This window comes from Elephantulus edwardii, unplaced genomic scaffold (genome assembly GCF_000299155.1).
Source record: "Elephantulus edwardii isolate Elephantulus edwardi_28Jun2011 unplaced genomic scaffold, EleEdw1.0 scaffold00129, whole genome shotgun sequence".
Lineage (NCBI taxonomy): Eukaryota > Metazoa > Chordata > Mammalia > Macroscelidea > Macroscelididae > Elephantulus > Elephantulus edwardii.
The window spans coordinates 6,099,769-6,125,847 of record NW_006399879.1 but is presented as its reverse complement, the minus strand read 5'-3'; the positions used below and the strand labels follow the sequence as shown (position 1 = coordinate 6,125,847).

The window sequence follows — 26,079 nt, the reverse complement described above, 5'->3', positions numbered from 1 at the left end:
GGGGCACTGCCCACCGGGTGGACCTCACATCACTGTGTGAGCGGGAGGTGGGGGTGGGGGCACTGCCCACCGGGTGGACCTCACATCACTGTGAGAGCGGGACACGCAGGCTGTGCTGCACTGTCCTGGGCCATGGAGACCATGCCCTCACTGCGCAGGCTCAGGAGTACTCATCGGAAGACAGGAATCCAGAACCTATCCTCTCTGTGGCCGCTGCTGCCCATCCCGGACATCGGTCTATGCTCAGGCCTGTCCTAGCTCCATGCTCATCCGATCAGGACTCCGCCACAGTGGACGAGTCGAGTCAGCGGGAAGAGGAAGACCCTCAACACGACAGAAGGGCACAGCAGTTGTGAGGATGGTGCAGGACAGGCAGTGGCTCTCTGGGCTGCATGAAGGGTGGTCAGGGTCACAACCAATCAAACTGCACCAAACAAGAGTGTTAGCAATGACACACTCTTCACCACGTCAAGGATCCAGTACGTGGCAAGTGTGACACGTAGAGCAGACACGTTCTCAAACATACACCACAAGAGCCTGCCTGTCCCATCACAGCTTAGAGAACTGGTTCACAGAAATTACACTGGACAGAGTGCTCCAGAAAGTTAAGTGGCAGAGGCAGGATTCAAACCCAGGGTCCCCTCAGTCCAAACCATGTCTACTCTTGCTGCCTAGGAAACAACAACTCACACCTCCTCAGGTGCAGGGCTGAAGGGTGGACATCTTCACACTGGACACGTGAACAGACCAGGACAGCTCATTTCTTCACCAATGACGCCAAAGACAGAGCCTGGAGGAGCCCAAAGGACAAACTTATTTTTCAAAATCCCAGCGGAGCGTGACTGCCCTAGCAGCACAGGCTGGGGCTCTCGGTTCACGTGGCCAGCTACGAGGGGCAGAGCCTGGAGGGAAGGGGAGAGCCTTGTCTCTCAGGACAGGGACTCCAAGCAGTAGAAGAGGAAAAATCAGACTCAACAAATACACAGCCACATCGAGCACAGAGCAAGACAGACTGTGCCTAACTGTCACCAAGAACCAGCCCTCAGAGAAAGTGCCGAGAACTGTCAGAGCCTCTTCGGGTGCTGGGCCGGCAGCAGCGATTTTACCATATTTCCAATTAGACTCAGAATCTAAAGACTCAGTGCCAGGATGGGACTTGACCCCAACTCCAACTAGAGTGAGAAGGATAGCTTTCCAATGTAAGAAGAAACAGTGCATGAAAGGGCTACTTCATGACACCAACCCGAAGCTACAGAACACAGAGGAGGGCCTGAGGTCACGGTGAGCATGGGCAGACCCTGAACCAGGAGGCAGTCACAGCCCAAGAGCGCACCACCTCCCTCCCGGCCTCACCTCACCGCACTCCTCAAAGGGCTTAGCATCTGGCTGCTTCACCATCTCTCCCTGGGATCACCATCCTTCTGCTCACGCCACACTAGCCCCAGTTAACGTATCCCCCGAAGAGGTCGCATGTTCACCTGCTGCCCGGTACACACAGCACTTCCTGAGCCAGGCCTTAGGAGGTGCCAGAAAGGAGGCTGGGAGAGAGGGTGGAGGAGGTACCAGAGACGGCCTCCACCCAGCCCCAGCTTTCCAGGGCTTCTCAGTTAAGAGCCTGTAGCAATGGTCTCCCCAAAGCACCTGGTGGTCCCCCTCAGAGCCCACCACCAACTGAGGCAATGGTGAGCGCCAGGTACCCCTCGGAAGGAAGCCTCGGAGCCCACAGGTATAGAGAGCACACTGGCAGACAGATACTGAGCACCTCCAAGGCACACACCACAATCTTTTTATAGTTGCTTCACCTTTAAGGGACTTTGCCACTCAACAAAATAAAACGAGGCTCAAGTCCAGTTTCTCCTGGCCTGGGAGGCACATCGCTGTACAGAAGAGCACAGTCCCAGTTCTCGCGGCCTGGGAGGTGTGTGGCTGTAGAGGACAGCACGGCCCCAGTGCTCCCGGCCTGGGTGGCTCATTACTGTAGAGGACAGCACGGCCCCAGACCTCCCGCCTGGGTGGCACATTACTGTAGAGCACAGCACGGCCCCAGACCTCTCGGCCTGGGAAGCAGTTCGTTGTAGAGGACAGCACGGCCCCAGACCTCCCGCCTGGGTGGCACATTACTGTAGAGGACAGCACGGCCCCAGACCTCCCGGCCTGGCAGGCAGGCCGCCGCCGAGCCGAGCCGACACGGGTCTCACCTTGATCACTTTGTTGAGACATTCATCGGCCACCATGCGGACATCCGACTCCGCGTCATCACTGCACAGCAGGAAGAGCTCCACGGCGATGCCCAGCAGTTTCTGAAATTCTGGAGAATTTCTAAAAAAAAACCAAAAGAGAGACCGATCAATTGTCAGAGCCACGAGGAAGGAGCCTAAGCGACAGCGCTGTGGCCGCTCCACTGACCAGGCCGACGGCAGGGGGCACAGGACGTGGGCCCATGGACACTACGCTGTCGTCAGTTTTCCTGTCCATCTGAACTGATCTGCCAAGACTCCTGAACAGAGAAGCAGAGCCCCTGTGAGCAAGCCCACACTCGCTGCCCTTCGCGATTTCCTGAAAACCGTCAGGCACTGCTTCAGACACTCTCTGCGGACACATGACCGTCACAAAGTTCCTGGGCCCTGGAGGGTCAGCGAGAGTGGAAGCTTCCAGTTCATGCCCAGCATGTTCTCTGTTCTGAGCATCACTGCACCTCGCACCACCTTGCCCAGCTGTGTCGGCTCAGGAGCCCTGATAACACGCTACTTACAGGAGTCAGCTGCTGACCACAAGGCCGGCAGTTCAAGCCCACCAGCACCCACACAGGAGAAGGAGGTGGTAGCCTTTTTTTCAATAAAGATTTATAACCTTAGACACCTCTAAAGTGTCTTCCCAGACCACTGAGTCACGCGGAAGTGACAATGGGCAGTGGGCGGATGGACCGTCACTGCCTTACAAAACCTAAAGCCTCACAAAGTTTTGTAAAATATCTTTAAAAAGATTTGGACCATCAGGACCCATCCAGGCAGGCGTAGCCATGGCGAAGCAGGCCGGCATGGACATGGGCCTGACGTCAGGGAATTCAGAGCATCACAGGCCTTCACATACACGCACACACACTCCCTCAAGCCATCAAGTCCACTGCGACTCACAGGGGCCAGCCACTGGGTTTTCAAGCCATAAAGTCAGCACCTCGGAGGGGCCGGTGGGTTTGAACCACCAGACACAGCCAGCCACTGGGTGGACAGGCCACGCCCTAGAGTACTGCAGAGGAGCTCATTCAGCTGAACAGACAAAACAGTAACAACACACAAGCAATGTGAAGAACCCACCTTTCACACAGCTTCTCTCAATGCAGACACAAAATGCCCATCAGCGAGATTTCACTGTATTCAGATTTCATACACCAAGCCCACTGCTGACAAGCTGGCTCACCTCAAACGACCCCAAGGCCCTCCAGAGAAGGACGCCATACAGAAAGCCTGGCCTCACTAGCAAACTACGGCCCCTCCAGACCTCCTCTCTTGGTTTTTAATTTTTTATTTGTGTGTGTGTGTGTGTGTGTGTGTGTGTGTGTGTGTGTGTGTGTACCATCAAATCAGATCTGACTGGAACACGAGGAGATTGCCCCTCCTCCAGCAGAGCGTCTGGTGGACAGATCTCCTTTCAAGGAGGAAAGTCCATCCTTTGGGGGATGTACCTTCCTCATATATCTACCTTTACTATTTTATCCTCATTTCTGCCTCCTCAAATTTTTCTTCTCATCCCTGTGTGCTAATAAGAAGCTTCGACCTACACTTCAATGCTCCATGCACTAAAGTCTGCTCTCCCAAGAGACACTGAAATTGGTGTAAGCGGGACCACCTTGGTGCTTGGGCACTGACCCCTCCTCTAGACTCTTCCGCCTGCTAGAAATAATTATTTTGCCTATGTAAGGGCAACCAGGGCACTGATTGCACAGTAACAGTCTCGTCTTACTTTAGTCGACAAGTAACACCCTTGGTACCAAGAGGCAGGAGTGAAGAGACTCATTGCACTGGGAAAGTCTGCTGTCAAGGACCTCTCCAATTACTGAGGAGTGATGATATCCAATCTGTATGCTGGGCAAATTATCCAAGAAGCTGGACCCTATAAAGAGGAGGGTGGTATCAGGATTGCAGGGAGACACATTAATAACCTGCGTTATGCAGCTAACACAACCGTGCTTGTCGAAAGTGAGGAGGACTTGAAGCACATGTTGCAGAGGATCAAGGAATGCAGGCTTCGGTGTGGACTGCACCTCAGTGTTAACAAAGCAGAGATTCTTACCACTGGACCAACAGGCAACATCATGATGGATGGAGAGGAGATTGAAACTGCCAATAGCTTCATCTTGCTTGGATCCACAATTAACACCCCTGATACCAGCAGTCAGGAAATAAGGAGGTGCACTGCACTAGGAAAATCTGCAGTTAGGGACCACTCCAAATTACCGAGGAGTAATGATGTCAGTTTGAGGACTAAGGTGTGTCTGATTCAGGCCACAGTCTTTCCATTTACTTGCTATATGAGAGCTGGGCAATGAATAAAGATGACAGAAAAAGAACTGACACTTTTGAGCTGTGGTGTTGGAAAGGAGCACTAACAACTCATGAACGGCCAAGAGAACAAATGGCTATGTCCTGGGGACGGAGCAGCCAGAGGGCTCTTTGGAGGCAAGAACGACGAGGCCTCACCTCACATACTTTAGGCATGTTGCTAGGAGGGGCTGTTCCCTGGAAAGGGACGTGATGCTGGGAAAGGTGGAGGGTCAGCAAAGGAGAGGAAGACCCTCAACCGGGTGGACTGACACGGTGACTGCTGCAACAGGCTCTCGTGTGTCAGGAAGTGTGAGGATGGCGCAGGATAGAACAGGGTTCAGATCTTTGGTTCATAGAGTTACTATGAGTCACAGTAAATTCAATGGCATCTAACAACAACAACAACGATATTTGTTCAAAGATTAAGGTGCACTTGATTCAGGCCGTGGTCTTTTTAGTCACTTGCTATGCATGAAGGATGACAGAAGAATTGACACCTCTGAGCTGTGGCTTTGGAGAAGAGTGCTGAATAACCCATGGCCCGTAAAATAACAAACAAATATGTCCTGAAGAGAGTTCCCAGAGTGCTCCCTGGAGGCAAGGATGGCAAAGCTTTATCTCTCACACTGTGGGCCTGTCACTAGGAGAGGTTATTCCTTGGAAAGGGTATCATGCTTGCAAAGGTGGAGTGACAGTGAGAGAGGGGAAGACCCTCAACCTGGAGGAATGATATGGTGTTTGCAGTAATGGGCTTGAGGATGTCAGAGGACAGAATTCAGGTCTGTTGTTTACAAGGTCACTATGAGTCATGTTCAATTCGACAGCACCTAACAACTACAAGTACCACCTCCACCATCAGAGGCTGGCCGTCCCCGAGCCAGCCCCAGCTCCGTGTCCAGAACCAAAAGCTCACATTCAGAGATTCCCTCTGGGAGTCCGTGGACTGCTGAGTGCCTGGCCTGCAGCCAGCCCCAGGACTGGCGTCGACACCACCTCTGAAGGGGACCTTTGCCTCTCGGCGGGCGCCCTGTGCATCCTCACCTGACACAGCTCACAGTCACACGTGGAGCAGTGCACCCTCCAGAGTGCGTTAATCTCTGGCATCCTGGGCCAGTTACGACTTCTCTTCATACTAACCATCTCTGATTGGGTACCTGGTCTACGCCCGTCCTCTGGGCTGCCAGAGACACCATCCCTAGCCAGGAGGCCTACCCTAGGCTCTGAGACCAGCAGAAACTCCGTCCCAGGCTGGGGTCCCCCTCCAATGTGCCCTGGAACAAGAAGATAAAACTCTGGAAATCTCCTTGCATAAATACCCAAGTTTACACTTAAAAGCTTCACTTTCCACAAAATATTCAAACACAAATCGAGCAAGTTCTCTGTCACTTTCTAACAATGATCCCCGCTCTTCCAGTTCCAACAGCATGTGCAGTGTCTCCTGTTAAAGCCAGAGGCACTGCGGCTGCCCACAGATCAGTGAGTCTAATTTCTTGTAGTGAAGGAGGGAGCCGAGCGACGGAGAAGGAAGCTAACGGAGGCCGTGTGGTGCCAGGCTTCCTGAAGGGCATAGTGTCCTGGTGATGGCCTACGTGACCTCGGGACAGATGCCTCTCACACACCCGCCCGCCCCTGGCTCTCTGACGCTGTAAGCCACAGTTGGCAAGCTCTTCTCTGGAGGAAGAGGTGCAGTGAGCAAGGTCCTCTAAAAGAGGAGGTACAGTAAGCTGTCTGCCTGACTCCATAAAGACAGACAGCACACGAGTGGGAAAACTATTAGCTTGACTCAGCCACGTCTGGCCGTGAGCTCTGTCGGCAGACACTGCTGACACGGGACTGAGCCGGCGAATCCTCAGGAAGAACCATGACGCACGTGCAGCGCAGAGTCCTGGGCGGGAGAGGGCTCGGCCGACTCACAGGCCGCTGCAAAGCAGGGTCCTTCTCCGAGGCCTGGATGGTGGAGGGCAGAGCGAGGCTGCCCGGGAGCAGCAGACCGCTGTCAAGCAGTCAGCGGTTCTTCCCACAGAAGGAAGCAGAACGACTGACACATCTTTCTATCTGGCTGCAGTGAGGGGAACCACATGAGAGTATCCAGTGCAGCTTTTGCAGAGCTGGGATTTCTCCCTGCAGGAGAGATCGGGGCAGGGACCACCACCACACGGTCCATTTCTCTCTCAGCGCCTAGGAATGCCTCTGTGTAGCTCTCCACGGAGGTCTCACATCTATCATTTGATCACAAAGGAGTCTTATAATTGGAGTTTACATTTCAAAACTGAAGTGGCAGATCCTCACGGGAGCTAAAATTACCTAAACTCATTCAACTCAGAAGCAAGAGGGAGAGAATTCCATTTTTTTTTTCTTCCCTTTTCTATCTAACTTTTGTTTTCTAGATGCACATACCAGCGTGAAACTTTTAAACTTTTCTTCTCAGGACAGAGTCTCTGACGTTTTCATTTTTTCCTCCCAACGCTTCTCCGGATTAGCCAGGAGCTAAAGAAGCCGTTCACGGCCACAGGGATATGGGAACCAGAGCTCAGGGTCCTCAAGCCACGAACCACGTGGGGACATGCGGCTAGTGTCCCCACTAATCAGAACAAGCAGGTGAGGTGGCCCTGGCCACCCCCAGGAGCACAGAACAAACTTCCAGGTAGAACTCACAGCCAAACAGCTGGAGAAAAGCTAGTTAGAGGACACCACGTGAGACAGTCCCACATGGTCTCAGTTACCGTCAAGAAACGTAAAGGTACCAGACAGAATGACACAGCTCCCAGTGGTGCTGACGGAACAGAGCCCCACGGCTGAGTCATCGGTAGATGACACAGAGGAGAGTGACTCAGCACAGCCACAAAGACGGGGAGGGAGGCCTCTCACTAGCAGACTTGTGCACAGGTTAAAGACAAGCGGGGACAGAGAATATTCCAGCCCGGAGGGTTGGGCACAGCCGAAGAGCTCACATTCTGCAGAGAGTGGGGTGCACTACCTGAGAGACTGTGCCACGATATTCTCACATATCGTCTGACAGTGGTTCACACGGTCCTTCTTGGTGTTCAGAAGTTCTTTCTTTCTGAAAACGAAAAGGAAAAAGAAAGGAGATGAAGACATGTAGAATAATCCACCACAATTACCTCTGCGTCTGAGTCTCAGAGCTGGGGATAAGCCACGACCCTGGGCCTGGGGGTGGTAGAGGGGCTGGGGCTGCCCACGAACACACGCTCCCCCCAGTGCTGTCAGGGGCTGGGGTCCACAGCTGCCCACAGGGGAGTCTCCGCCTGCCCTGTGGAATCAGGGTGCCTCACAGAGGTGTCCAGGCGGTGCTGCTCGAGACACTGGCTGAGTACTGGCACCACAGTGACTGCTGGGAATACTGCCATGGACTGGTTCAGCAGGAATTTAGTTTATAAAAATATCCTCGTCGTGAAGCCCAGCTTGTAAGTGTCACTATCCCTGCAAAGCTAAACGGGCCAAGACTGTACTTTCTGAACTTTGTAACGGTGCGCACTGTGTGAGTACAGGTACAAACATCTGTCTATGTGTGTGCGCACCTATATGGATGCGTGTGTGTGAATACACACAGGGAGCTCTGAGGCCGAGCAAGGTGGGGGCTGCTTGGCCCACCCAAAGGCGTCACCTCCAGCACCCGGAATCCGCCAGCCAGCTCCCCGGGAGAGAGACGGGCAACCTCCTCCTGTGACATTTACAGCCTCCAGGAAACCAGGAGAGCGCCCGCTCAGTTGGCTCTGACTCAACGGCGCTCAGTACGTGTCTGCGCTCACATATCCCTGAGTTCTGTGTGTGTGCATGTATGTAATATATGTCCACTCACACACAGCTGTCCAGTCGGACCTGACTCACAGCTGGCCTCCGGGTCCTTCACCTGGAGGCTGGGAATCCATCTCCCGTGGAGCGGCTGGTGGTTTTGAAGCGACTGCATTTAGGTCGGCAGTACAGCTTTGGACGGACTGTGCTACACAGGTCCCGTTACAGAGTGGTCCTCCTCGCCCAGAAAGCACAGACCCCGCCGGGGTTTAAACACAGTCCTTCAGCATCACATCCACCCAACAGTGCACCAACTCACGGTTCTCATCTGCTCACACCGCCAACGCCGGACGCCACCACCCACAGTTAATGGCGCATCAGGATTTAAGTAGTGACCTCTTTTTCCTTCTCAGTGCACAGATCTATGATGCTGGGGTACACTGCAGTGAACAGTACACACCACTTAATGAAACACTCGATGCATACACCTCTGAGACACCCTGGAGGGCAGAGCGAGACAGCCCCGAGGAGTCCAAGGCCCTAAGACTCGACGGCAGCTGAGGGCCACGTCCTCCCCCACACTTTACAGGCAACAGCCAAAGGCGGTAAGCAGGAGCTCTGCTGGCCGAGTGGCAAGAAGCTGCGCTGCAATCCTGAAGGTGCGTTGGTTCAAATCCACCAGATGCTCCGCTGGAGAAGGAGAGGCAATCTCCTCCTGTGCCAGTTGGATCTGAGTCAACGGTGCACAACAAGAAAGGGGGAAAAGAAGTTTGTCTCAGATAAAACAAAGTCAGGAAGCACTGGACCACAGCTCTAAACCGAAATTCACCTGACAGCAGCAGGTTGTATGTAGCCCACAGGGGTGCAGGGGAACGGATGAAGCCCACCAGCTGCTCCCAAGAGAAGACACGGCAGCACGCGCGTGAAGAGGGAGCATGTCCGAAAAGCCATCTCCGGCCGCTCCTACTCTGCCCTGCAGAGTGTGAGTGAGAATCAACTTGACAGTAACAGGTCTGGGCTTTCCTAGGTAATCCACTCTTTCCACTCCTCAACATCATCTGCCGACTCCATCAGCACACCACGCAGGCTTCAACCAACTACTGAGGAGAAAACAAACTGGGGTTTTTTTAAATTTTATTTTGTGTGTGTACCGTCAAATCAGATCTGACTGGTACAGGAGGAGATTGTTCCTCCTTCTCCAGCAGAGCATCTGGTGGATTTGAACCACATACCTCTGGGATTGCAGTGCAGCTTCTTGCCACTAGACCACCAGAGCTCCCTAGAGAAAACAAAGTCTTCATAATGGCTAACCACTTCAGATCCCAAGGGAGCTGGGAACAAGCCTCCAGGTACGACCTCTAAGCCAAACAGGAGACATGCAGCCTGGTCTGGTCAAGATCAGCTTAGAGGTAAAACACAGAGTTTCAAACATCTTCAAGGAGGTTGCTGCTGTTATTAGGTGTCGTCAGTACAACTCACAGTGACCCTCTAAACAAGAGATCTGAACACTGTTTCATCCTGTGCCATCCTCACAATGTCGGATACAGTTAAGTCCACTGCTGCAATTACTATGTCAACACATCTAGTTGAAGGTCTTCCTCTCCTCTTTCCAAACATGATGTCCCTCTCCAAGGAAGAGCAACAAGTCCAGAGTAAGTGAGCAGAAGCCTTGTCACCTTTGCCTCGAAGGAGCACTCTGGCTGCACCCTCTCCAAGACATTTCTGTTATTCTTTTGGCCGTCCGTCGGATGTTCAGTGCTCTTTTCCAACGCCACAGCTCAGAGGCAGCAATCCTTCCTCTGTCATCCTTATTCGTTATCCAGCTCTCAAATGCACAGCAAGTGACTGAGAAGACCATGGCCTGAGGAAGGTGCACCTTGGTCTGCAAATGAACATCACTGCTCCTCAATTATTTGGGGAGGTCCCTGACTACAGACTTTCCCAGTTCGATGCATCTCCTGACACTGGTACCAAGGGGGTCCGCTGGGGATCCAAGTAAGATGAAATCGTTAACAGTTGTCATCTTTTCTCCATCTATCATGATGTTACCTATTGGTCCAGTGAAGAGGATTTTGGTTTTCTTGACATTGAAATTCAAGTCACATTAAAGGCTGCAGACTTTGACCTTCTGCAGCAAGCTTAACGTCCTCTTCACTTTTAGCAAAGTTGTGTCATCTGCACAAATAAGTTCACTATCTCCAGGTAAGGAGGGGGTGGGGAAGTTGGTTCAGTGAGCAGGCGCTATCACAAGAAAGTTCACCCTCGGCACGGTGAGTGGACAGGGCAAGAATGAAGAGTCTCCATCACCAAGATCCAATGAAGTTCATTCCACTCATCCTTTCCAGATGGTTCTTTCACTGACAAGTTACACAGCAAACTGCTAGTCACCCATCAGTATTCTATCTGTCCTCTCCACAATGCACGGCCTTCAGAGAGACGCCAGCTCTGCATGCCCTAAGGCCAGGGGGAGACACATGACTTAGTTCTCACCACCAAGTGGGAGCTGAAGGGATTTAAGAACCCCTGTCTTGGGAGCTCTGGTGGCCCAGTGGCAAGAAGCTGCACTGCAATCCCAAAGGTGCGCAATTTAAATCCAGCAGATGCTCTGCTGGAGAAGGAAGGGCAATCTCTTCCTGTACCAATCGGATTCAATTTGATGGCACACAAGCAAGAAAAGAAAAAAGTTTAAAAAAAGATACAAAAAAAGGAACCCCTGTCTCCCTCACTTGCCCTCGATGCCTCTCTTCTTTATTTCCCTAAAGTTGGAAGATTCATTCCTGACACCCAGTTTTTATTGTCGTTGTTGTGACTGTCGAGTTGGAATCAACCCACAGCTGATTCTCCAGCAGGTTTCCAGAGAGAGTTAATCACACAAGAGGAAACTGCCCATCCTTCCACAGAGCAGCTGGTGGCCTCAAACCTGTGTGCCTCTGGGATTCCAGTGCAGCTTCTTGCCACTAGGCCACCAGAACTCCTTCCACTTTTCATTATGCTGATAAAAACGAAAAGACTGCGAGTGACAAGAAGAAAGCATCTAGAGACTGCGGAGTTGAAGCTAGCGTTTGGATTGTCAGACCAACGAACCGTCCCAGGATTTCCCCACCTTCAACGACTCCTACTACCTGAGTCTATCAATAATAAGAAGGCAGCAGAAGTCCACCTCAGAGACACTGCGGGCTGGCTCCAGACCACCGTCACAAAGCTCACCGCCATCCACTGCTTTCGAGTCGACCATGACTCACGGTGACCTGTGAACACTGTCCTGTCCCACCCTCACCACCATGATATCTGAGCCCGTGGTTACAGTCACTGTGTCATTTCACCTTGTTGAGGTTCTTCAGCTCCTTTGCACGTCCTCCACTTTTCCTAGCATGATGTCCTCCTCCAAGGACTGGCCCCTCCGGACAATAGGTCCAAATACAAGAGACGGAGTGCCCCATCTCTGCCCCTCAGGAGCACCCTGGCTGCACCTCCTCCAAGACATATCTGTTTGTTCTCCTGGCCGGCCAAGGGACGTTCACTACTCTTCTCCAGCACCACAGTGTACAGCCATCCATTCTTCTTTGCTGCTGTTGTTGTTGTTATGTGCCACTGAGTCACTTGTGACACACAGTGACCCAATGGACAAAAGCCCTGAACCCTGCTCTATCCTGTGCCAACTTCACTGTCTCTGACACACCTACTCTCATTACCCCAGTCACTGAATCAATCCATCTCACCCAGGGTTTTCTCTCTCTCTGTCTGTCCACCCTCTCAAGCATGATGTCCCTCTCCAAGGACTGTTCCCTCCTTGCAACTTGACCAAAGAACTTCAAACAAAGCCTCAGAATTCTTGCCTCAAAGGCGCAGCCTAGTCTCACACTCTCCAGGACGAATCTGTTTGTTTTCCTAACAGTCCATGGTATATTCAATACTCTTCTCCAGCACCACAGCTCAAAGGCATCAATTTTAACATCTCTAGTCATTGTCCAGCTCTCTGATGCATAGCCAATAATTGTGATGACTATGGCCTGGATCAGGAGCATCTTAGTCTCCAGGCTGATGTCATTGCTCTTCAGTTCTCTGGAGAGGTCCCTGACAGCCAACTTTCCCAATGTAATTCATCTCCTGATTTCCTTGATTTCCAAGAGCATTGATTGTGGAGCCAAGCAAACTAAACCTGTTAATAATCTCTATTTCTTCACCATCTATCATGAAGCTGCCAATCAGCTCAGTGGTGAGATTCTGTTTTCTTGATGTTGAGCTTCACTTCATATTAAAGGTTGTGCTTCAGGTCCTCCTCAGTTTCAGCAAGCAAGGCTATATGATCTGCATAAAGCAGGTTGTTAATGAATCTTCCACGTATTCTGATGCCACATTCCTCCTCATACAGCCCAGCCTACCGAATGATCTGTTCTACATCTAGGTTGAAAAGGTATGGAGATAAGCCACATCCCTGGCGTACAACCTTCCTGATTTTGAACCATGCAGTGTCTCCTTGCTCTGTTCTGACAACTGCCTCCTCGTCCAAATATAGGATTCACATAAGCACCATCAAGTGTTCTGGGATTCCCATTCTTCTTAAGTCACGCCATTTGTCCTTATTCACGCTGTTGCTGGGTGCCATCAAGTCGGCTCTGACTCTCAGTGACCCTATATACAACAGAAGATGCTTCCTGAGCCATGTCACCCTCACATCTCCACTGACGGTTGGATGCTAGCTGTGAATGAGTGCCCCAGCGGGGAACTAACCTGTGTCTCCCATATGCGGGCAAGAGCTCAGTGGGGAAGCCACTGGTGGGCCAGGGAGCTGCACAAAAACCTCCACGCCGCTGCCAAAATATTCTGATCTTACTCCAAATTTTCTAAACCCACTCTGATTTCTAACGTACTACCCCCTGGATGCAGGGAGCTCTGGTGGCCCCCAAGTAAGAAGCAATCCTGAAGGCATGTGGTCTGAGTCTACCAGCTGCTCTGGGAGAGAAGAATGAGCAGTCTCCTCATGTGCAGTTTACTGTCTCCGAAAACCCACTGGAGGGTCAGCTGTGAGTCAGTTTCAATTCTACAGCACACAACAACAGCACCACCATTTCCTCTCCTTGGACCTCGGTGTCCAAGTCCACTAAGAAGTACTGCAGAAGAAAGGCCTGCCAGTCTACTTCTGAAAAGTCAGCCACAGACACGCTGTGTGAACTGACAGCAGCGCCACTGTTAACATTACTGAGAAGACACAACTCAGAAAGGAGGATGAGGCCCGCTGCACGATGCCAAGGACCTGACCCTGTCACTGAGCTGTACACGCGGGAACAGGGGATGGATGCTGTGTATTCTCTCAACAAAATCAAATTTAGAAAAAGCCAAACAAATGAGAGAGAAAAGCCAGAACTCCTGTGAAGCCCAGCCCTACTCTGGCACACATGAGGTCACCCCGGCCAGGTCACCCACGTGGTTGGGCAGCCGTGGTTTATCCCACTAAAGGATAATCAGGCCTACAACCAGAAAAGAACAAAACAGATGAACAGGCCTTCTAACAATCCAATCCCTATGCACCCTAAAAGACTCCTACAGGGTAGAGAGGAAAGCCACAGACTGGGAACAAATATTTGGTAATGACTTATCTGATAAAAGTATTCATTTGCAGAATATTCCAGCACCTCAACAAGAAAAAGGTAAACAACCCAGTCACAAAATGGGTACAGGATATGATCAGATACCTCACCAAAGAAGACATTCAGATGGCAAACACATGAGGAAATGTCAAAATCCCTAGCGATCAGAAAGATGCAAATTTTAAAAAACGTATGAGATATCATCTCACCCCAGCAACAACAGTGAAGTTCAACAGAGCAGCAAAACGCAAACGCTGGCCAAGTGTGGAGAGACTGGAACCCTTAGTCACTGCTGGTGGGAGTGTAAAATGGTACAACCACTATAGAATGCAGTCTGGTGCTTTCTCAGAAAAGTTGGAAACAAAAACACCATTTGATGCAGCAATTTCACTACTAGGAATATACCTTAAAGAAACCAGAGATGTCACCTAAACAGATATACGCACACCCGTGTTTACTGCCATGTTATTCATAACAACAAAGAGATGGAAAGAACCTAAATGTCCATCAACAAATGAATGGATTAAAAACTATGGTATATTAATACAAAGGAATACTACGCAGCACTGGAAAACAAGGAACTCATAAAATATTACACAGCATGGGTAACCCTGGAGGACGTTATGCTGAGTGAAATATCTCAGCCACAAAAGGACAAATGATGCATACACCACCATTATAAAACAGGACTGGCACGAGGGTGGGGGGAGTAAGAAAGGAGGAGATAAATAATGAACACCACTTTGGAAGAGATGAAGAAAAGAGCTATTTTAAAGGAAGATATGATTACACATTATATATCATTAGTTCAGAATAAGAGGTGCATAGCAAAGTGGACTGGGGAGAGAGTAGGGGAAGGAAATCATGCATATGCAACAATGAATGATTTTTTTTTAATTTTTTAGTAAACGGGGGGTAGGAAGGAAAATGTGCAACAATAAATAAATGAAAAATCTATTTTGTAAACTTCATTGTAAATCTTTTTCAAAAAAAGGAAAATGAAGGCGGCCTGGTGGCTCAGCGTTAAGAAGCTGCACTGCCAACCATAAGGCGTGTGGTTAGAATGCACCAGCTGTTCTGCGGGAAGAAGATGAAAATCTCCTCCTGTGTGATTTACAGCCTCTGGAAACCTGCCAGAGGGTCAGCTAGGGTTAGTTCCAGCTCAAGAGCACACAATAACAGTAACAGAGAATCCGTATCCGAGTGTGAGGATCAGACAGCCATTCGTCACTGGAGAGAACACTAATCTGAAAATGAAGAGGCGCTACCCCTCCTGTGCCAGCCAGTGAGGACACAGAAGGAAGCAACGGGCCTGGTGAGTAAATACACCAGCCACCAGCTTCAGCCCCAGCCCCTGCCCAGTCCTGTGGGGAGCCTGGCCCCGACACAGCGCTGGACTTGTCCCTTCTGGCCCTGTGTCATCTATGCCCACCGAGGCTTCCCACTCCTCATCCTGTCTAAAGGCACTTGCCCAACCAGAGAACTGTGTCTGCCACCCTCCTTCCAACGCCCATGATCAATGGAATGGCAAGTATGAAAATTAGGCAGCAAAGGGCGTCATCTCGTGAGCAGGGTGGCAAGTCCGGCTCTGCAGCCACGGCAGGCTGATCAGAACAGACAGACCGCAGGCCGCCCCTCTCGTGTGCGATGAAGCCATCTGTCACAAGCACACGTCCAACCAGCGGCCTGCTGAGGCAAGGGCCCTCCGCCCAGCGGGTCCCCAGCCAGGGAAGGGAACGCTGCTCCTGGGAAGAGCCAGCCAGGCCCTCTGATCTACCACCTCACAGCCACCGCAAGGGTGCTGATGGTCTGCACGGCCCAGAACACCCCTCAGAACAGAGGATGGGGGGGCTTCATCTCACACTGGGAACACGTGCTGGCAGGGGCAGCCTATCTCTAAGAGAGACATCGAAAAACAGAGGGCCAGAGGAAAAAGGAAGACTCCTGACAAAACGGACTGAAGAGAGACTCCAACGACAACCTCCAGTACAGGAGCACGCGTGAGGGCAGTGAGGCCCAGCACTGTGCATTTGTGTACACACACACACACACACACACACACACACTGACCCAGCAGCACATATGCGTGTACTCATACACACACAGGCTGTCCCAACACCATGCATGCGTGTACACACACACATACAGCCTGTCCCAGCAGCACACCTGCGTGTACACACACACACACACACGCTGTCTCCAGCAACCTTAGCTATCCACTGCTGCTACAACAAAACACCACATCCGGACAGCTTTCACAAGCAGTGAAGGAGGCCACAAGTCCAAGTTCAGGATGGGATGCTCCCTCTAGGCTGAGCTCAGGGTTTGCACTGCCAACTCAAAGGATGTTGTTAGGAGCCACTGTGTCAAGTACAGCTCACAGTGACCCTAAGAAGAACCGATCTGAACACTGTCCTCTCCTGTGTCATCCTCACAATCTCTGACACCGTCAAGCCACTGCCACAGACACCGTGTCAACCCACTTGTTCATGGTTGAGGGTCTTCCCTTCCTTGGCTGTCCCTCCGCCGTTCCGAGCATAACGTCCCTCTCTAAGGAATAACCTCTCCGGACAACACGTGAGATGAAGCTTTACCATCCTTGCCTCCGAGAAGCACTGTGACTGCACCTTCTCCGAGGCACACGTTTGTCCTGACCGTCCATGGCATGTTCAGAATCAATTCTTCTGTCATTCTTCGTCAGTGTCCAGCTCTCAGCAGCACAGCACGTGACTGAGAAACCACAGCCTGAATCAGGCATACCTTTGTCCTCAAAGTGACATCGTTACTCCTCAATAATCTAGACAAGTCTCCAAAGGTAGCAGTTTGAACTCCCCAGTTGCTCTGAGGGAGAAAGGCGAGCAGTTTCCTCCTGGAAACTCAGAGCCGGTGAAAACCCACTGGAGGGTCAGCTATGTCTCGGTTGCACCTAGACACAGAGGTGAGCTGAGCTCTGCACCAAGGGAACAGTCTCCGTCCGGGCTCTGGGAAGTCCGGTCTAAGTATAGGCTTCACATAAGCACAATCAAGTGTTCTGGGATTCTCTTTCTTCTCAGAGAGTTCGCTGTAGTCCACACAGCCAAATGCCTTTGCATAATCAATAAAACACAGATAAATGGGGGAAAAACTTGATGCTGCCAATGATTTCATTTTCCTTGGCTTCACAATCAACGCCCATGGAAGCAGCAGCCAGAAAAGAAGTGCTGCTCCGGGGAAAGGTTCTGTCAAGGGCCTCTCCGAAGTGCTAAGGAATAAGGATGTCCATTGACCGTCTCGGCTACACCTGGAAGGAGATCTAATGGCCTACTGGTAAAAAGCTGTGCTACAATCCCAACGCATGCAGTTCAAATCCACCAGCTGCTCCACAGGAGGACAGGCAATCTCCTGTGGGATTTACAGTCTCTGAAAACCCTGGCCGGTCAGCTGTGGGTCGGTACCAACTCGACGGCACACAACAGTACCACACCTGTAAGAGGTCTTGGGGTGCACTGGTTAAGAACTGGAGATGCTAATCAGAGCAGCTTGACCCTCGCAGCTGCTCTGCAGGAGAATGACGAGGCAAACTGCTTGAGTGCAGACTTGTCTCAGGCACCCCGGAGCAGTCCCCTCTGCCCTATGGGGTGACCTCGAGTCAGAAGTGACTGACGGCAGTGGAGAGTCAGCAATGCAAGTCTTCCCTCCCAGTGCTTGCGTTATTCACAACAGCAAAGGCAGGCTTATGTCTACAGCCACAGGCCTGCTGCTCCAGAGCTGGGGAGGCGCAGGGCAGGCACAGGCTCACTCTTCTCCCGGGCTGGAGCCCTGAGCAGCAAGGCCCCTGGCTCCTCGCACTGCCAACAGACCACCCCGCGTTAGGACACGCTGAGCTTCCCTGCTCGTGGTCTGCACAGGGCTGTGCACTGAAGATGATCCCTTCAGAGGTCGCTTACCGTGTGCTGACTGCTAGGGAGCACAAGTCAAGGTCAGGATCACGTACTCACCTTTTCACAACCCAGAACTGTCTTTCAGGAGGGTCCTACCCTGCAGTTGTTGTTGGGTGCCAGCCCTGTGGCACATCTGCACCTTGCCTGCCCTGCGCCATCCTCCCGTCTCTGACATGCTCGAGCCTGGAGTTACAGTCACTCTCAGTCCATCTCACTGAGGGACAGCCTCTCTTTACAAAGCTGAGGACTGGCCCTTCCTAATAACACGCCCACAGTGTGTGAGAAAAATGACACTGTACAACAGTTAGTAAAAAGCATACACACTGTGGCGATTCCGTGGGAGAATTTTCACTGTCCTGCAAGAGGCCAGGGATTCGAGTCCCCACCAACACTTGGAGTGTCCAGCCATCTGTCTGCCGATGGAGGCCTCTGTGGGGCTGTGATGCTGAACACGGTTCAGTGGGCCTTCCTGACCAAGGTGGGCTAGGGAGAAAGGCCTGCACAGCTCTCCCCAAGGACCAGTCAGTGACAGCCACAGAGATCACTACGGCCAGACCTGTTGTACACAAGGCCACCACGAGGGGAAGGAGGCCAAGGCAGCAACAGCCAAGGGCCTGCTGGGGAGCAGCTTCGCGGACGCACTGCTCAGTAACAGGACATGCGTTAGGAAAGACACACATCACGTGTGAGGGGGGCTGAAATCTCACAAAGAAACACGGGAAACGTAACAAATGTACTCTGGAAACAAGACGAGGGTGCCAAGCTGTGGAAGCCTTTCTTTGACATTTTTTATATATATATATAACTTCTTTGGGCATGCGGCCAGGAGAGATCAGTCCTTGGAGAAGGACATCATGCTCGGAAGGGTGGTGGGACAGTGCAGGAGAGAGAGACCCCAGATGAGGTGGACTGATACAGTGACTGGAGCTATGAGGGTTGGTGTGTTGAAATTAGTGAGACTGGCTCAGGACAGGGCAGGCTTCAAGGCTGCTGTACCTACGGTTGCTATGGGTTGCAGGTGACTCAATGGTACATATAACTTCTAAGTGGTTGGGATTTTTTATTTATTACAACAGTAACATTTATCATGTCATGTCATGTCAGTGGATTGGCAATACAAGAACGACGAAGTCAGGGAGTCTAGCCTGGGTTTGCTAAGACCATGGTGCAGATTCGTGCTTCTGAAGGCACAGTGAAGTCTGGTTCACTGTTGGACAGCAGGGAAGCTCAGTGCCAGGAGGCATCCATCCACTTCTTCCTGTGTGGCTGTCGCCCCATCCTGTGTGGCTGTCGCCCCATGCACAGTGTGAGTGCCTCCACGGCCTGGGGACTGATGGTGCCCTGGTGTGCTCTTCTCTGAACCGGTCTTCCCTGCTTTCAGGAGCTCATGAGCCCCCAGTGATGGGTCCCGCACCGCCGTCACTCCCGCAGCTGTGCTGGGCTCACTACTGTGGTTGCTGTCAGTCCACCCAAGGCGCTTCCTCGCTCCCACTGACCGTCCACTTTGCCAGCATCATGTCCTTCTCCAGGTACTGGCCGAACAACTCTCAAATCTTCTCAGACCAAACAGAAGTCCAGCTGGACTGGTAAAGCGTCTGCCTGGTCACCAAGCCCCTTAGAACGTGCCTCTCTGGGGTCACAGGACGGGGCAGGCTTTGTCCTACAGCTCCCAGGAGCAGAGCAGACTCCAAGGCACCCAACAACAGAAAAGACACGCACAAACTGGCAGCTGCAACTCTAAAAGGTAAACTGAAAGCTCCCGGGGCCGCGAGGTGAAGGGAACAGAGGACAGCGTGGCAAGGCGGGAGACGGCGGGTGCACAACCTGAAAACCACTGCTGACGTCTCTGGTACACACAGAAATTGTTGAATTGCTGTCCATTTTGCTATATATATTCTCAGCAAGTTGAAAAACCTTCTTAAGAAGTCACTTCCATAAGAAGTTCTTCAGCATTCAGTGTTGGAATTCGTCTGCTTCAGCCTGATCAGCCTGGGCGCGAAGGGAAGTTTTCACATTTTGGTCGACAAAAATAAAACAAAAGAGGAGGGGCGCTACATGGCATGAAAACCTGTCAGTCATAAAGGCATCTCCCTGGAAGCCGACCACACTATGGAGACCTGTCACTGGAGCACAACGGGCAGAGAAGGGGAAACAGCCCCCCGCCCTGGCCCCCGCCCCGGGGAAGACAGACCACTCAGTAGGAAGGCAGTCGAGGAAACAGCTGCCAGGCTGCAAAGTGAACCCTAAGAAACCTGCTGGCCTCCTCCCTCCTCTGAATGGCGGAGAGAAGTGCTTCCCTGAATGAATGCAAGGAAACCAAAACTGAGTAAGCAAAGTAAAACACTATTAGCATGAATAAAGGCCTTCAGGAAGCAGCGGTTTTCATATTCCCCAATAAAGTCCATTTGCTTAAAAAGATATGAAAACATTCAGCAAGGCATCAAGCGGTCAGGTCCACGAAGCTGTTGTGCCCCCACATGCTGCCCCTCACGCTCCTCCACACACACCCGTTAGTCCCGCTGAGCTGACTGTCAGTCACACCAACGCTGTGAGCACCAGATAAGGCTGGGCCCCTCTCGGGCCTCATCCCCGCCTCCCTCCACAGGCTCACCTGGGTGGGCACTCCGGGTCCCCGGGAGGCGGGTGGGCACTCCGGGTCCCCGGGAGGCGGGTGGACACTCCGGGTCCCCGGAGGCAAGGGCAGAGAAACTCCGCAGGTACCTTCCAACTGCCTGTGCACAGCCAAGCCCACGCTGGGAAGACTCAGCTCAAGCGTCTGAACAGAAGGGCCAAGACCCACATCTGTGAGCTGGGACTGCTACTGAAATGAGCAACTATCTTCTTTCTCATCCACAAAATGCACAGAAATAGGATCTATATTTAAAAAAATAACTAAACACTATGGCCTTTTAAAAGTGGTTACTATTTTAAAGTCTCTCTGTTCTTTAAAAATGTAAGACCTATCTTAACATTGGAAATTACTGCATCTGGAAGGACACTCAAAAATATTTAAGCTCAGCTGCCTCAGGGGAGAGAGTTAGATACACACGAGGAAGACGCGAAGGTACTGTAATTATCACCCTTTCATAACTGCTGCTGTTGTTGTCATGTGCCATCGAGTCACCTGCAACTCACAGCCACCCTGTGGTCAGCAGCTCTGAACTCTGCCCTAACCAGAGCCCGTCTCACTGACTGACACACCTAACCCCACTGCCCCAGTTACCATGTCAGTCCATCTCCTCCAGGGTCTTCCCCTCCTGTGCTACTCCTCCACACTTCCAAGCATGATGTCCTTCTCCAAGAACTGGTCCCTCCTGGCCATGGGCCCAAAGTATGTGAGATGGAGCCTCAAAATTCTTGCCTCCAAGGAGAAACTTGGTTTCACCTTGGGTGTTTTGTTTTGTTTTTAAAAAAATACACATTTTGTGTGTGTGTGACACTTTATTTCATTTTTTTTTTGTTTTTTAAAATTTTTTTTTCATTTTTTTTTAATTGTTGTTGTGTACTTTTAAGTGAGATCCAGATTGCCCATCCTTCTCCAGCAGAGCATCTGGTGAATTCGAACTGTGAACCTTTGGGATTGTAGCACAGCTTCCTGCCACTAGGCCACCAGAGCTCCCCACCTTGGTTTTATAGCTGCATCCATTTCCTAAACAACATGCCTCTGGAAACTCTACAAACTTTGATAAATGTCGATAGCTTTAAAAAGGCTTCAGGCCTTTTGTTCACAGGGTCGCTAAGAGTCGTGCTCAACTTGACAGCAATCAATATTACTTAAATAAACATAATACACTGGATTTTTTTAAAAAACAAATACATAATATACACATTACCTTAAAATAACAAAGCAAAATCTAACTGCTTTTACCAAGCGGCCACTTTGGATGTTTTAACTATTGTTTTCTTTATAGTGGATGAGATGCTAAGATGTAGAGAGATTACTGATTATGTTGAAATTCATAAAACCAGTGAGTAGCAGAGGTCATCGGAGAACTCACACCTGTCTATGAACGTACACACATCTTTGAGCTACAGTGCTGGAGAAGAGTAATACGATTCCACGGATGACCAGAAGAACAAGCGGGTCCGTCCTGGAGAGGTGCAGCCAGAGTGCTCCTTGGAGGCAAGGATGCAAAGCTTTGTCTCTACTTTGGGCATGTTGCTGGGAGAGGCTATTCCCTGCAGAATGAAATCGTGCTCGGAAGGTGGAAAAGAGAAAGACCCCCCAACAAGAATGGAGCGACACAGTAACTGACGTGGGCTCAAGCGTGCCAGTGATGGTGACAATGGCACAGGATAGGGCAGGGTTCAGGTCTGTTGTTCACAGGGTCGCTATGGGCTTGAGTCGTTAGCACCTAACAAAATAACAACAACCGGAGCTCTTCAGCATGTAAACAGTGACACCACAGTCCTTCAAAGCATTTCTACATTTTCATTCTTACAGGAGGAAACTTCTTGATAACCATATTTTGAAGGTCAACAAGTTTGCGTTCTGTCACATGAGCAGCGAGAGAGAGGAGAGCCTCTTCCCCACAACTCCACCGCAGGGCCCACTTGGCACTGCCCACGCTGACGCGGTGTGCAGATGTGTGACTAAATTACTTGCTTCAGCAAACAGTTAAAAAGTTCCTCTAGCTCTCCAACAGGTCCCCCTCTCCCGCTTAGGAGAAAAATGAACTTCCTTCTGAATTTGATTTGGTAATTAAGCCGGCATAACCCACCACCCCATCTTCTAATGAAACCTTCAGGGTGGCCAGGTTCCCCTAAGAATCATAAAGAAAAAGTTACTGCCATGAATTGGTCTTCACAGAGCAAGGTCCTTCAAGAGCTGCTTCCTGAGAACTGTTTCCTTCTGCAGGTTCTGCTCCACACCCAGATCAGAAAGGGAATGCCTGGAGGTCAGAGCACCGCCTGCCTGAGCAGGTTGTGGAGAGCAGGTTCAAACTCAGGGTGACCTCAGAGGACAGAGGAATCTTTACAGGGCGGTTCTGTGCAGCCACAGGGAGGTTCAGACCATGGGCCTTTCCGCTAGCAGCCTGATGTCTAACCACTGCGTCACCAGGACTCCTTGACCTGCCCCACAGCCCTCTCTACACACTAAGCCTTTGGGGGGATCTTTAAGTGCTGCTGTTGTTCTGTACCATTGGGTTGGAAGCAACCCATAGTTGACCCTCCACAGGTTTTCAGAGGCCGTTAATCGAGCAGGAGGCTGGGCCCGCCCTTCTGCAGGGAGCAGCTGATGGATTTGAACCGCTTGCCGCTTCTCGCCACTAGGCCAAGTCCTAGCATGTCGTTATGTGTCATCACATCTCACGCAACTCCTAACAACTCTATGAACAACAGCTCTGAACTCTGTCCTCTCCTGAGCTAATCTCACTATGCACAATAGCTCTGAACCCGGTCCTATTCTGAGCCAATTTCACTCTCTCTACACACCTGCCACTACAGCCCCAGTTACAGAATCAATCCATCTCAAGCAGGGTCTTCCTCTCCTGTGCTTTCTTTCCCCCCACATCTCCAAGCATGAAGTCCTTGTCCAAGGACTGGTCTCTCCTGGCAACATGCCTAAAGTATGTGACATGGAGTTTCAAAATCCTTGCTTCCCCTTTCCACGCTACCCGCACAAGGGTCCATACGGCATTGTTCTGGTTCCCGTCATAACTTAAAGGGGAAACTTCCACAATGCCCGGAGCCCTTGATGTCTTGCACATGAAGGAGGAGGATGTCCTCAAATTCCTTGCAGCAGGAACGCATTTGGGCAGCACCAACCTTGACTTCCAAATGGAACAGTACATCTACAAAAGGAAAAGTGATGGCATCTCCATCATAAACCTGAGGAGGACCTGGGAGAAGCTGCTCTTGGCTGCTCGGGCCATTGCTGCCATTGAAAATCCAGCTGATGTCAGTGTCATTTCCTCCAGAAATACAGGCCAGAGAGCTGTTCTGAAGTTTGCTGCTGCTACTGGGGCCACTCCTATTGCCGGGCGCTTCACTCCTGGAACCTTCACTGACCAGATCCAGGCAGCCTTCCAGGAGCCTCGTCTTCTGGTGGTTACTGATCCCAGGGCTGACCACCAGCCTCTGACAGAAGCATCTTACGTTAACTTGCCGACCATTGCCCTGTGTAACACAGATTCTCCTCTGCGTTATGTAGGCATTACTATCCCGTGCAACAACAAGGGAGCTCACTCTGTGGGTCTGATGTGGTGGATGCTGGCCCGGGAAGTCCTGCGCATGCGTGGCACGATCTCCCGGGAGCACCCGTGGGAGGTCATGCCCGATCTGTACTTCTACAGAGATCCGGAAGAGATTGAAAAGGAAGAACAGGCTGCTGCTGAAAAGGCTGTGACCAAGGAGGAGTTTCAGGGAGAATGGACGGCCCCTGCTCCTGAATTCACTGCTACTCAGCCTGAAGTGACAGACTGTGCCGATTCAGCAGTTCCCTACTGAAGACTGGAGTGCCCAGCCTGCAACTGAAGACTGGTCTGCAGCCCCACTGCTCAGGCCACTGAGTGGGGGCACCACCACGGAACGGTCTTAAGCTGTCTTTTAAAAAGTGGAAATAAGGTTGACGGAAAATAAACAATGCATTTCATTTTTTAAAAATAATATATAAATATTAATATTAATACATCCTTGCTTCCAGAGAGCAATTTGGCTTCATCCACTCCAAGACAAACCTGTTTGTTCTCCTAGCAGCCCATGGTATATTCAACACTCTTCTCCAGCACCACAGCTCAAAGGCGTCAATATCATCCCTAGTCACTGTCCAACTGTCCAATGCACAGCATGCAATTGTGAAGACCATGGATCCGGTGCACCTTAGTCTCTAGACTGATACCTTTGGCGATCTCCCTGACGGCAGGCTTTCCTAATTCAATTTGTCTTTTGATTTCTTGGCCACTGGTTCCAAAAGTTAATTGAAGACTATAAGATGGTGCTTTAATGGACCAGGGAGTTCTGGGGGCCTTACAGTAAGAAGTGGAGCTGCCTTCCCAAAGGTACACGGTTCAAGTCCAGCAGCTGCTCCACGGATGGGCCATGTCTTCTTGTTCAATTTACAGTCTCTGGAACTCACTGGAGGCTCAGCAGGAGTCCGTTTCAACTTGACAGCACACAACAAAATCAACGGACTGCCCAAAGGAGAGACAAACTGTCGTGGGGGCAGAGCAGCTGGGCCGCTCCACTGAAGAAAGGACGGTGAGACCTCGTCTCCCCTGCTTCAGGTGCCTTGGCAGGAGCAGCTCATCCCTGCTGAAGGACCCCTCCCCTCAGTGAAATGAGCTCAAAAACGGCTCAGTGGGCGCACTGAGTGAGGGGACGGGGCAGGACTGGGCAGTGGATCCTCCCGCCACAGGACAGCATGTCCGAGTCACCACAGACACAGCAGCAAACACATCACCAGTCTGAGGAGCCCTGGCGGCATGCTGCCTAAGATCTCAGCTGTGGGTTTGGACCCACCAAGAAACAGGTAGCAATCTGGTTATATATTTACAGTTTCAGAAACCCTGTAAGGCGGTTCTTCCTGGAACCGACCCAGAGCTGACCCTCCAGGATTTTCAGAGGCAGCAAATCCTGCAGATTGCCCATTTTTATGGCAGGGAGCAGCTGGTGGAGTCCATCCTCCTGGCTGGCAGTGTCGTCAGAGCTCTGTCCTGTGTAGTAGGAGTCAGAACCCCAATTTGACACCTTTGTGTTTCTTAAGGTCTTTCCTGTTTTAAAGCACACACACAGCCCAGAGGCAAAGACTCCGACTCCCAGCGAGTAACAGGATGTCAGCAAGGCAACTAACCACGGGCTCTGTCCTGCGCTCCAGACGCGGTGCTCTAACACGCTCACTTAACACGGGGGTCCCCTCCCCGTCCCCCGTCTGCGGGCCTCCCCGCTCGGCCGGGGCGGGCAGCTCTCCCCGGACCACCACTCGGCCCGCAGCTCCTGTCCCCTCCGTCCCCTCCACGCCCCAAGCAAGGGTGACGCCCAGGAGGGGACCCCGCTCTCCCATTGGACGGTGTCCCCGGCCCGCCCTCCCGGCCACTCCCTCCACCGTCCTAAAGCATTATGTCATCCTCGATCCCATCACCGGCCGCATCCGCGACCCCACAACTCTCCGCGCCCCCCACATCCTCGGGGTGCCCGACCCCCAACACTCAGTGCACCCTACTCGGGGCGCCCGACCTGGACTCCCACATCCTCGGGAGCCCGACCCCCAACACTCAGTGCGCCCTACTCGGGGACCCCGTCACAGACCCCCACATCCTCGGGAGCCCGACCCCCAAC

The 26,079-nt window shown here is 51.6% G+C and overlaps 1 protein-coding gene across 1 annotated transcript in view; it reads right to left on the bottom strand.

The window, feature by feature from the left end:
- HTT (huntingtin) overlaps positions 1–26,079 on the bottom strand; it is a 154,206-nt gene that overhangs the window by 126,947 nt on the left and 1,180 nt on the right. Inside the window, exons 2-7 of the mRNA XM_006893659.1 lie at positions 25,642–25,850; positions 23,992–24,092; positions 20,414–20,578; positions 7,664–7,812; positions 7,519–7,602; positions 2,199–2,319 (exon numbers count right to left, since the gene is read on the bottom strand). Coding sequence (XP_006893721.1) covers positions 2,199–2,319; positions 7,519–7,602; positions 7,664–7,812; positions 20,414–20,578; positions 23,992–24,092; positions 25,642–25,850 — 829 coding nt within the window. The remainder of the gene's footprint in view (positions 1–2,198; positions 2,320–7,518; positions 7,603–7,663; positions 7,813–20,413; positions 20,579–23,991; positions 24,093–25,641; positions 25,851–26,079) is intronic.